The sequence below is a fragment of the Nannobrachium achirus genome, assembly GCF_963921795.1.
Source record: "Nannobrachium achirus genome assembly, chromosome: 12".
In the NCBI taxonomy this organism is placed as follows: Eukaryota; Metazoa; Chordata; class Actinopteri; order Myctophiformes; family Myctophidae; genus Nannobrachium; species Nannobrachium achirus.
The window spans coordinates 54,653,318-54,665,686 of record NC_137832.1 but is presented as its reverse complement, the minus strand read 5'-3'; the positions used below and the strand labels follow the sequence as shown (position 1 = coordinate 54,665,686).

Here is a 12,369-nt window from a genome sequence, read left to right as displayed (position 1 = left end):
CTACAATATAGTACTATATTGTAGCACTTGAACAATAGACATCTTTGAAGGAAAAAATATCTGGTTGCTTTATGGTAAAAAAATAATACAAATCAAAACATACATTCGGGGAGATTGGGCTTACAATGTGGAAAAGATTCAGGTTGCTGTTGGGATTAGGCATTTAAAGATTAGGTTTGTTGTGCCTGATATATATTCTGATGCCGCCAGTGTAGTGCACCGGAAATATCTCATCTATTGTAGATCTGTTATTTTTGGTATTAGGACATCAAAATGTTGATGTCCTAACAAGTGTGCGTGCGTGCATGTGCGTGCGTGCGTGCGTGCGTGCGTGCGTGCGTGTGTGTGTGTGTGTGTGTGTGTCTGCATATCCATGCATTCACACTGCACAGTACACATAGAATAAAGACATTAAATGCCTTATTTCCATTTTCCAACAATGGTTTTATTGAAATAACCACACCTGGTTAGAGTGGTTACAGATGGACTGCTTTTTTGCATGTGCTACGTGCATGCATAGTGTGTATGTTAATTAATTTGACACATACACCAATACCTCATTTCAAGCCATCTTCGTCGATATGTATACCTTGCATGTTGATACCTCAAAATTGATACCTCAAAATCGATATATTTCCCAGCCTTAATTGTCAACCGAGCGCGTGAACAGATTCTTTGGGAGGGTGGGAAGCGCGGGGTAGATTTCAGACACTTTGTTGGGTTTAAACATTTGTACGGAAAGGATTTGCGGGACTCAAAGAGAAACTCCAGAGGGGCTACTGTTCTGTTCTGGGGTGGGATGTTTTCTAACCTCTTCCTTTTTAAGGTCAACTGTGTTTTCTCGCGACCGTCTGTAATTACAGCTGTGTGTGTGTGCGTGTGCGTGTGCGCGTGTGTGTGTGTGTGTGTGTGTGTGTGTGTGTGCTCTCAGACACTTCAGAGGACCTGAGTGTCAGGTGTCACATACACAGACCCTCAGCCCGCTCAGCGGCGCTCACCTGTGACCTGGGCACCATTCAGTGTTAATAACCACTTACTTCATTGGACGACTAATTGCAGAAGTAGCAGATCTACAAGCTTGCAGCGTGATAGGATGTGGTGCCTCGTGAGCTTGTACATCTGCTATTTCATTTTTTTATTTTTATTTTTACACCCATCATGACATTACCGAAAATAGAAAACGCCATGCTGAAAGTGGCGACGGTAAAATGGCACTTTGGCAGAGGTTTGGGTCGTGTGGTTTAAGATGTGCCAGAGGAGAGTGTGAAAATCAGAGGTGGGAGAAGACCTCAAGAGCTACAGTGGAGTCAGTACTGCTGTATGGGGCCGAGACATGGACCCTCACAGTGGAGTCAGTACTGCTGTATGGGGCCGAGACATGGACCCTCACAGTGGAGTCAGTACTGCTGTATGGGGCCGACACATGGACCCTCACATTGGAGTCAGTACTGCTGTATGGGGCCGAGACATGGACCCTCACAGTGGAGTCAGTACTGCTGTATGGGGCCCAGACATGGACCCTCACAGTGGAGTCAGTACTGCTGTATGGGGCCGAGACATGGACCCTCACAGTGGAGTCAGTACTGCTGTATGGGGCTGAGACATGGACCCTCACAGTGGAGTCAGTACTGCTGTATGGGGCCGAGACATGGACCCTCACAGTGGAGTCAGTACTGCTGTATGGGGCCGAGACATGGACCCTCACAGTGGAGTCAGTACTGCTGTATGGGGCCGACACATGGACCCTCACAGTGGAGTCAGTACTGCTGTATGGGGCTGAGACATGGACCCTCACAGTGGAGTCAGTACTGCTGTATGGGGCCGAGACATGGACCCTCACAGTGGAGTCAGTACAGTGGAGTCAGTACTGCTGTATGGGGCCGAGACATGGACCCTCACAGTGGAGTCAGTACTGCTGTATGGGGCCGAGACATGGACCCTCACAGTGGAGTCAGTACTGCTGTATGGGGCCGAGACATGGACCCTCACAGTGGAGTCAGTACTGCTGTATGGGGCCGAGACATGGACCCTCACAGTGGAGTCAGTACTGCTGTATGGGGCCGAGACATGGACCCTCACAGTGGAGTCAGTACTGCTGTATGGGGCCAAGACATGGACCCTCACAGTGGAGTCAGTACTGCTGTATGGGGCCGAGACATGGACCCTCACAGTGGAGTCAGTATACTGCTGTATGGGGCCAAGACATGGACCCTCACAGTGGAGTCAGTATACTGCTGTATGGGGCCGACACACAGTGGAGACAAGCTGTGACGTTTTCTCATAGTAAACTTGCGACCTATGGTCGCAATGAGACCTACTGTAGACGCTACAAATAATCGATGACTCAAAAGTCTGTGACCGACAGAATGCTCAAAACTCTGGACGTCCAGAGCACAATGCAGGAATTGGCCTTATGATTGTGCCATGCTCTGCTTCTCAGCCAATAAACATGCGTAACGTTTAAAAAAAAAAAAAATTATCAAAGGTATAGGCCTGGTGATCCGTTGTCGCCAATTACCGCGGGCAATAGGAGTCTCTCTTCCACAGGAAGGTCGATCCGCTCGCCTCCCACTGGTTGTTGCACTCTCTCTCTCTCTCTCTCTCTCTCTCTCTCTCTCTCTCTCTCTCTCTCTCTTTTGTCTCCACCCGATGATGATGTATTTTCAAGCTCTAGGCTGTGGGAGAGCACAGAAGCCACAAGACAGGGTAGCCGGCCCCTGCAGCCCCCCCCCCCCCCCCCCCCCCCTCTCACCCGACCAGCTGTGAACCTGATCGCATCTGTTTTAAACGTTTAAGAGAGAGGAGCCCTTCTCTGCCTTTCCCTTTGAGCTCTGGAGCAATAGTTACTATCTCACCCCTCTCAGCGAGGGGATCTGCAGCTGGCCCCTGACTGTTACACAGCCCCGACCTCCCCGGGCCAGATTTCTGGGTCCCATCCATTCATCCATTCTGATTCTGGAGACTCCTATGGGCGCTTCAGTCCAAAAAAAAGTAAAATTTCATTTAGAAAATTAAATTAAATAAATAAACACCAAAAAATTGGATTTCATTCAAGTTTGTTTGAGAAAATGTAACTTAAAGGGGAAGACCACCCATTTTCAATATTGATGAATATTGAAGATTGATGACATAGTTCAATATTGAAAATGGGTGGTCTTCCCCTTTAATGTGGAAGCAAATTAATGACACAAAATATTTTTAATAGTTATTACAATATAATTATGAAAATAACTTTTTTACAATGAACAATCAAGTAAATATAAAACATTCACACAAAATGATGTAATTTTACTGAACCACGTAAACATCAAGGATAGCAGTTTGTGCCAGCATCCCTTCCCTTTGTGCCGACACCGTAGCGGAGGCCTGGCTGCTTCCATAGAGCATTCATTCACGCCCTTCAGGTAAACAAAGACACGTCGTCCCGCACACAAAACGCCTCCTCTTTACCCAAGACAAAGCCGGGACGCGATCAAGGCCGCTGTGATCTTCGGTGACGGCAGCCAAAACAAGCTTTTCACACCTGAGTGTGTGTGTGTGCGTGTAATCTTCTTCTCCTTGTCCGTTGTTGTCGGGCAGTTATTCATATCACAGAGGGTGCCGCTATCTATGCCGCCCAATCGAACATGAAAAGATCATTTCAAGTTTTCTCTGTCACCTGGGGGCCTACAGAGGACGGCCTGGGCTTTCATCCGCATGGTCTGCGGCCCGGGGACAAGCCTATCTGTCATGCTTTGATTCCCTTTGCTGCGGGCCGTGCTGGAGGAATAATCACATCTCTTTATTTTCTTCACTTAACCACTTAAACTAGGGGTCTTCAATGTTTTCTTAGTTGAGAACGAGATGAAGCAGGGAGGGACCCCACAACCTTTTCATAGATTCCATATAGTTTCATCGTTTGACAGCACAATTATCAGTGTATTTTGGATTCATGTTAATTTGTGTTTTCAGATACGTATTTAACCACTTAAATACTGTCAATACTTAACTTGACATTTCACTCTGTACTTACAGTAGTCTGCTCTTTTCCCCCTCTACGCCAAACGTCTTTGCCAGGAATAACCGATCTACAAGCTCACAACGCCGCGCGAGGCGTTGGAGAAAAAAGTTTCTATGTGATAGAAAAAAGTTTCTATCACATACAGATTTGGAGAACCCCCTGTAGTAACTCTGAGGACCCCCTGTTGAAGACCCTTGACTTAAACCCCATCAGTGTCCGTATTTGGCCGATGGTCGATAAGCTTGCAACGTGTCGCAAATTCCACGTGTTGTGAGCTTGTGTTTTCCTGTGAAAGTTTTCCCCGCAATAACAGAAAACAGAAAAGACACTTTTATAGAGCCGTGAGGAACTCCGGTCAACCATATAGAGTTTACGTGGTTATGTAAAAGTTTCAAGTAAACAACCTGTGTTTAAAAGTCAAAAGTACGAAAGTATCGGCATTGAAATTACAGTACTGACATAAACCATTCAACTTTGTCAAAATGTTTTAATGAAAATGTATAGATTATCTAAAAGCTCACAGTATGTTGCATCAAACTTGTAGATCAGCCATTTTTAAACAGCCGAAATGGAGACTGTGTTTGTGTTTTGTAATAATAATTGGAATGTACAAAGTAACTTTATTCACATAATTGTATAGTGGAGTGAAAAGTACAATTGTATGTGCCTCTGTTAAGTACAAAGTGGAGAATGGTGCTGCAAATTGTGCTCAACTACAGCACTACTAAATGTTCTTAGTTACTTTCTGCCACTTGCTGGAGGGCAGACGTGGTTTAAGTTTACACTTCAGGAGGTGATTCAGGGAGACAGAACTCAGTGCAAACAACAGGACCAGGCTGTTGTTTAGCACCGACGAGTCCCAAACACAGACATCATCAAACGCTTGGAATCCTTTTAAGCACAGATCACAAATCAGTGTTTAGACTGTAGGTTCAAGCCGTCAAAAAGATTGGGATTCCCCTTCCCCCCCGATTTCCATTATTCTTCTCGTTTGCTCGCACAAAAAATATTTGGGAAATGGAAAGTTAAGTTAAGTCCCCTTTGTACCTCAATTTGCCTTCACCAAGATCTTACTAGCTATTGTGCGTTTCAACACGGCTCAAACTTTTTTTATAAAGCACGTTGGAAACGACTGTGGTCAACGCTACAACGCTTTAGTCTTTAGAGACTAAAGTTTATTTCTTATTATGTTTAATTCCCCCAGCTCTTTAATATACAGAAACGCATTTGAGGTGTGTTGCTAATTTAACCCAATCCATAGAGAGTACACATCTGTTTATTCTCATTCTACTACTCTGCCACCTTAATGTGGAATTCCATCATCCACTAAAGCAGTGGTTTTCAACCTTTTCAGGTTAATAATCATATTTGAACTGGGAACCCCCCTACGAGCACTAAGAGTTACATTTTGTATAACACGGTTCTATTGTGAAAATAGCAGATCTACTGTACATGCTCACAACGCCTCGCGTTGTTTTGTGTCTCATGTCATGGCAAAGCTCACCTCCGCCACGTACGAACCCGTGGCTGTAGGCTGCCTTGGACGGGAAGTGAGACGCTAGTTAAGTGGCAGCGTTCAGGGTCCCACACACTTTGTCTGAGCAGGATATTCCGTCCCCAGCCCACCTCTAGTCATGCAAGCTGGGCCTCTTTTTGTTCTGGATTTGATCTTTGTTCATAGTCTAGCACAAGGGTCTTCAACAGTGGGACCCCTAGGGGGTCCTCAGATTTATTACAGTGGGTCCTCCAAATCTTTTTGTGATATATATATATATTTTTACATTAAACACTTGAACCCTAGTGTCCATATTCTGAGAAATGTTGGCAAAAATAGAAGATCTATGTGTAGATCTTCTATTTTTGGCAAAAAGCTTTGGTGTATTGGGCAAAAAGACTAAGTACAGACTGAAAGGTCAAGTTTATTAACTCATTGACTGCCAAGGCACGAGTTTCACGAGTTATTACAGTACTCCCAGGCTGCCACAGCCCGAGTTTCCCGAGTTGGAAGCCATTTTGAAAAAAAAAAATTCTAAAAATGCCTCAAATGTATTAGGCATGATCGCAATTGCGAAATTGCATGTTTAGCCCCATAACAAACACATCTTTCAAAATGTCAAAAATGGCTGTTTTGTCTGACTTTGAAGGCTTGTATCTCATGAATGCCTGAACGGATTTCCAAGGGGATTTTTTTGTTTGAAAGCTGTTAAAAAGTACTACACATATGGTGCATGATCTAGGCATGGGCGTGCACGATCCGTGCACTAAAAATTGATCCGTGCACTAGAAATTTAGGAAGGTGGCAGTGTTTGTTTTGTCTGACTTTGAAGGCTTCTATCTCATGAATGCCTGAACGGATTTCCAAGCGGATTTTTTTGTTTGAAAGCTGTTAAAAAGTACTACACATATGGTGCATATATGGTGCATGGGCGTGCACGATCCGTGCACTAAAAATTGATCCATGCACTAGAAATTTAGGAACGTGGCATCCTGGTACTTGGCGGCCATCTTGAAAAGGGCATTCAATGAGTTAAGTATTGACGGTTCAAGTGGTTAAGACCTTAGGCCTATTCTACAATATGTCTGCTAAATGCTAGCAGTTTTCTGGGGGAAAAACATTACGTTTCTATATCAGTGGTGCTCAAACTTTTTCATATCAAGGACCCCCAAAAATATATGTATGTGGCTGCTGACCCCCTCTCTCGACATATTTTCTTCCAGGGACCCCCAGAAGCAAAGGTTTTGAGTAAAAAATGTTCGATGTAAAAACATTTGCACAAATTGAAACAATTGTTAAAGAATAGTAGATCTACAATATAATATTGTAGTGCAGCACAGACTGACGCGCTATGAGCTTGTATATTTGCTATTTTATTGGGTTAAAGTCAAATTAATGGTACAAAACGTCGAAGAAGTGTCGCATGACAATTTCAAGCTCACAACGCGCCGCGATACAAATGGCCTTGGTATAGAACAGGGATAAAGTGGTTAATCTATGTTTTTTTTATATATATATTATAATTTATATCTGCAAAGTAAAGTTTTCAAATAATTCTAGTAGTGGAGTAAAAGTACAGTATTTGCCTTTGAGATGTAGTCGAGTAGAAGTAAAAGTATTGGAAATTGGAAATGCTCAAGTAAAGTATACAGTAAATACCTCAAAATTGTACGTAAATACAGTACTTAAGTAAATCCACTTAGTTACTTTACACCACTGCCAGCAGTGGTCACTCTCAAGGTTAAAAGACCAGTGGATTTTGACGGCGTCCTCCCTCCTGGGTTTTCCAGGGTGGGTGTATATATGTAACAGATACTCTCATCTAAAGGCCAGTATCTCCCCATTAGAAGCAACCGATATGCCCCCACCTTGGCTCTAACTCCTGGCTGCTTGACCCCTCTGATTATTTACGCAGTGATTCCACCTCTCCTCTTCTTCTTTTCTTTACAGTCAATTATTTTCATAAGGGACCGAAATGCTCTGGGACAGGAAATATCTGGCTATATAGACTACGCCCACAGACTGCAGAGCGAAGAGTTTGAAGCCTATTTCAGCGGAAAGAGGAGGCTTATGCCAAGGCACACTGATTTAAGGTGAGTCTAAGCTTCTGTACTGAACGCATGGGGGGGGGGGGTCGTCCACGGAAGTTACTACTACAGGGTCCGTTGTCGCTGTAAGATTTGTGTTGTTAATATTTGTAACTTCTCAAGGGCTTCTGGTGGTTCCTAAGTCCCCACTTTGAGAACCTCTGGCATATACGGTACTGTACACATGACCAACTTTTACACATCCTCAACTCACTCTAAATGCAGTCTAAATTCTACACATCCCAGCAAGCACAGTCAGGACCAGGACCAATCAGTGACGTCTCGGAAGTTACTACAGGGTCCGTTGTCACTGTAAGATTTGTGTTGTTAATATTTGTAACTTCTCAAGGGCTTCTGGTGGTTCCTAAGTCCCCACTTTGAGAACCTCTGGCATATACGGTACTGTACACATGACCAACTTTTACACATCCTCAACTCACTCTAAATGCAGTCTAAATTCTACACATCCCAGCAAGCACAATCAGGACCAGGACCAATCAGTGACGTCTCGATTGGGGCCCATATGGGGATGATCTTGACGTCATTACCAGGACGTCATATGGACTTTTTTGTTTGACAGGATTTATGTTGGTTGAAATCAGGTGATATTCTATAGGCCAGATACATATCATAACTAGTTAGATATGTCCCAGAATATAACCATATATGCTCATATTTCAACTAACATTACAAACAATACCAATAATCCTGTCAAACAAAAAAAGTCCATATGACGTCCTGGTAATGACGTCAAGATCATCCCCATATGGGCTGTGATATGGCCCCAATCGAAACGTCACTGATTGGTCCAGGTCCTGACGTGCTTGCTGGGATACGTTCACATTAAAGGATGTGTAAGAAGAACCAGTGCCGTATTAAGCCTCCCCAGGGCACTGGTGCTTCACCAAATCAAACTCGGGTGCGGAGGAGTACACATGCATGGCAGTACTAATAAACAATAATAGGCTGACTTCTATAGACTTCTATACAATAATAGGCAGACTTCTCCCAAATAGGGATATGTGACATGCATTATGCATGTCACATATCCCTATTTGGGAGAAAGTGCGTTCTCTCACAGCTTAAGGAGTTGTGGATATAGCCTATCAATTTATATATACAAGAGCCTAAACAAACACAAAACCATGCACATTATTTAGTAAGAGGGAACACCAACAGCATCTTTTAAACAACAAGTCTTTATTTCATTTATCTTTATTTTTCTGGGCTCCAGCCTATTCATACAGCCAAATAGCTTGGTAAACAGTGTGCAGTGCAAAATCCGCTATATTCTGTTAAGTCCGACAACCAAAAAAAGAAAAATAGCCTAGTGTAATATTATTGACAAAGCAACATTTCTGTAGTGTTCGTATACGAGCACCACTCAAGTAGGCTATTGCATCACAACACACACATGGTAAGTCACATTATAAGAAATGGCAAGACCATCAACAAAGGAGTCTTGGCCGGAGAGAGAGGGAGAGAGAGGGGGAGAGAGGGGGAGAGTATGTATAGATCAAGAGAGCATGAACCAGAATGAGAGAGACGGAGAGTGCTGCGTGCATATCTAATGGGCCGCGAAAGGCAAAGGGCAATAGAAAAGTTACAAAACAGAGTCAGACTTGGTCAACAGTCAGAGCTCGCCATCCCTAACCCAAAATACTATGCCTGAGTGTGAGTGATAAAAAAAAGAAAGGAGAAAAAAAGAAAATAAATCCCTGTGCATTATCAAAATGACAGACTGAGCAAGACTAAGCTGTTCTTCTGAAAAGCAGATCATTACACAGACACAGAGCTAGGGTGTTCAGTGGTTAAACTGCGCATATGGTAATAAAACAAGTCAGAAGTCACTCACAGTCACCATTAGACGTCTTCATAGAATAACGAATCGATGCGTCTGTTATTGTGTGATTGGCTGCGAAGGCATTGTAGATTTAATGTCCAGATCCTTTGTCCTCCTGGTGTTTATAGTCAAGATTAAGAATACTGGTGTTTCTGCTCAGTTAACGCCAGAGGCTGCTATATAGCCATATATATAGGCTGCAGATTAATCCAACAGTATTTATAGCATATCGTACACACGAGCAATGAATGTATGCGAATTGTTGAAAAAAAAAAACATTTTTGAAATTATTTTTATTTACTAGTAAGACGCCTCAGGGCGACATGCGTCGCGCCAATTCTTGGCCATCTGGCCAGTGATGTATATCAGAGCAGTTACCCATATATGGAGACCCCTGGTACCCATATATGGAGATCCATGTTCTTTATATGCTACATCCCTTTTATGCCCATGCATGGAGATCCCTGTCTGAACCAGCCACACAGATATGGGCTGTCTTCCTCCATATTCACTGCACTGAATTTCACGAACAACCAGAGAGCGCACCGGTGCTCGCCGTGCATATTATTTCCGAACGCACCCTTGCTCGCTAGGATTCAGTGTGTCCACACCACAGTCCACACGCTGAGAAGCGGTGGAGTTTTAGCCCTGGCCGCCCTCCCTCACTCCATCGGAGTGAACTGAGGGCACATGGCCTTCAGCTGAACTGTTTAACCAGTGGAGTGAACTGAGGGCAGGTGGCCTTCAGCTGAACTGGTGAACTTGTAGCTGTTGTCGAGTCATGATGTTGGAGTTGTGAAGTCCCAGGCTCCGGCGGGAGGCGCTGTGTGGGATTACATCATGTGTGACATGTTCATAATGGTCCATCAGCAGAGAGCTGTGTACACATCGGGCTGGCAGCGAACCGCTGGGACCAGGGACGTGCAGAGAATGTTAGAGAGGCAATTTCTGAACAGTGTTGATTTCGTCGACTAAAACTATGACGAAAAATGTTTGTCGACTGCAGTTTTTCCCCTGACGAAAACTAAATAAAAACGAAATAAAAAGTAAGCTGTGATGACTAAAACTAAGACTAAATATATTGACAATTTTGTCAACAAAATAAAAACTAGACTAAAACGTTAGGGAGGGACTAATGGAGAAGAGAGTCATTTTCTGTTTGGTTGCACTCAGGTGTTGCGTGCTGAAAATAGCAGATCTACAAGCTCACAACGCGTCGCAGCGCGACACGTTGTGAGCTTGTAGATCTGCTATTTTCATCACGCAACCAAGTGTAAAATCATTACGATGGCATGAAGGCCTGCCAAAATACATTTTAGTTGACTAAATCAACTGTAGATTTAGTCACCTAAAATCTTGATGATATTTTGTCGACTAAAATTAGACTAAAACTAAAACTTTGCGGTGACTAAATTATGACTAAAACAAAATTACATTTTACTCAAAAGACTATGACTAAAACAAAATCAAAATTTGCTGTCAAAAACAACACTGTTTCTGAAAAGGGCCGTTTGGTGAAAATATCGAAAATAGTGAGCTTGGAGGTCGGCTATTTTCAGTGCTTGATGCCACACTGAACTAAGCATAATCAAATCAATACTGGAGATGTGGCCTACATGGATTTCTACACAGACAAGGCTATTCTTTCAACATACGATGCTGCGTTCAAGTTCAGGAGAGTTTAGACAAGTCGATTCTCTTGAATGCTGCCTTCGGGTATGGCATTGAAAGGGGGGCATTTGCATTTCTTTCACCATTGTAAAAACGGCATTCATGGTCTGGAGAGGGCGCTTTTTAAAGACGGATAAAAGGGCAGGGGCTCAAGCCCCCTTTGATGTCTATGTGTGCACGTGCCTGCGGGGACACACTACACCAGCGCTGGAAGGAGCACTCTGCTTTATTTACTCAAGTAAAAGTACCAATAGTAGCACTATAAGGAACTCTGTTACGAGTAAAAGTGTTAAAAATGTTACTTGAGAGACAGTGATACAAGGAAACAGTATCTATACCCAGGGGCGTCACACCAAATTCTGGGCTCTGGGTACAAGGATTCACTGCAGGCCCCCCATGAATGTTAACTATTGAAAAATAGCAGATATACAAGCTCACAGCGCGGCACCGAGTGCCGCGCTGCAAGCTTGTAGATCTGCTATTTTTGAAAACATTTGAAAAAGTGTGCAAGAAACCCATGTTTCCATGTCAGTGATGCTCAAACTTTATCATGTGAAGGACCCCCAAAATTAAATGAATTTGGCCACGGACCCCCATCTCAAAATGTTTAGTTCCAGGGACCCCCCCGGAAGCAAAATTTGAGTTCCAAATGTCCGCTTAAAAAATACATATTCAAAGATTTGCACACATTTTCACGACTTTTCAAAAATAGCTGATCTACAAGCTCGCAGCGCGGCACTTGGTGCCGCGCTATGAGCTTGTATATCTGCTATTTTTCAATAGCTAAAGTTACGAGGGCCCCTCCACCTTGGGCCCTGGTAACTCAGTCCCACTTTCCTACCCCTTGTGACGCCCCTGTCTATACCTTGACTCTAGTTGGGTTATCAGCGTCAAAATATACTTACTAATATTTATTATTATGGAAAAGTTGGCCCATTACACTTTTTTTTCTTTAATTTTTTCGGTAAATCGGCTAAAACAAGGCTTAAGTGGTTAATGTTTTGTAATAATAATCTAAATGTTCAAAGTAACTAGTATAGCTAAAGCTGTCAAATAATTGTAGAGGAGTAAACACATAACAATATTTGCCTCTGAGATGTAATGACGCAGATGCAAAAAGAAAGTACAGGAAATGAAAATGCTCCAGAAAAAGTAAAAAAGTACACAAATACAGCACTCGAGTAAATGTATTTAGTTACTTTCCACCGCTGGAAAGAACCCATGGCCACATTCCACACACTCCTGCCCAGCAAACAACAGCCTTTCATTTCGA

The 12,369-nt window shown here is 43.3% G+C and overlaps 1 protein-coding gene across 1 annotated transcript in view; it reads left to right on the top strand.

Annotated features, from left to right (window-relative positions):
- The window catches only part of cfap299 (cilia and flagella associated protein 299), a gene marked incomplete at both ends in the record, with an annotated part of 144,306 nt that overhangs the window by 106,208 nt on the left and 25,729 nt on the right, over window positions 1-12,369 (top strand). The window contains one exon of the mRNA XM_080738766.1: window positions 7,446-7,588. Within this exon, the coding sequence (XP_080594892.1) occupies window positions 7,446-7,588 (143 nt within the window). The remainder of the gene's footprint in view (window positions 1-7,445; window positions 7,589-12,369) is intronic.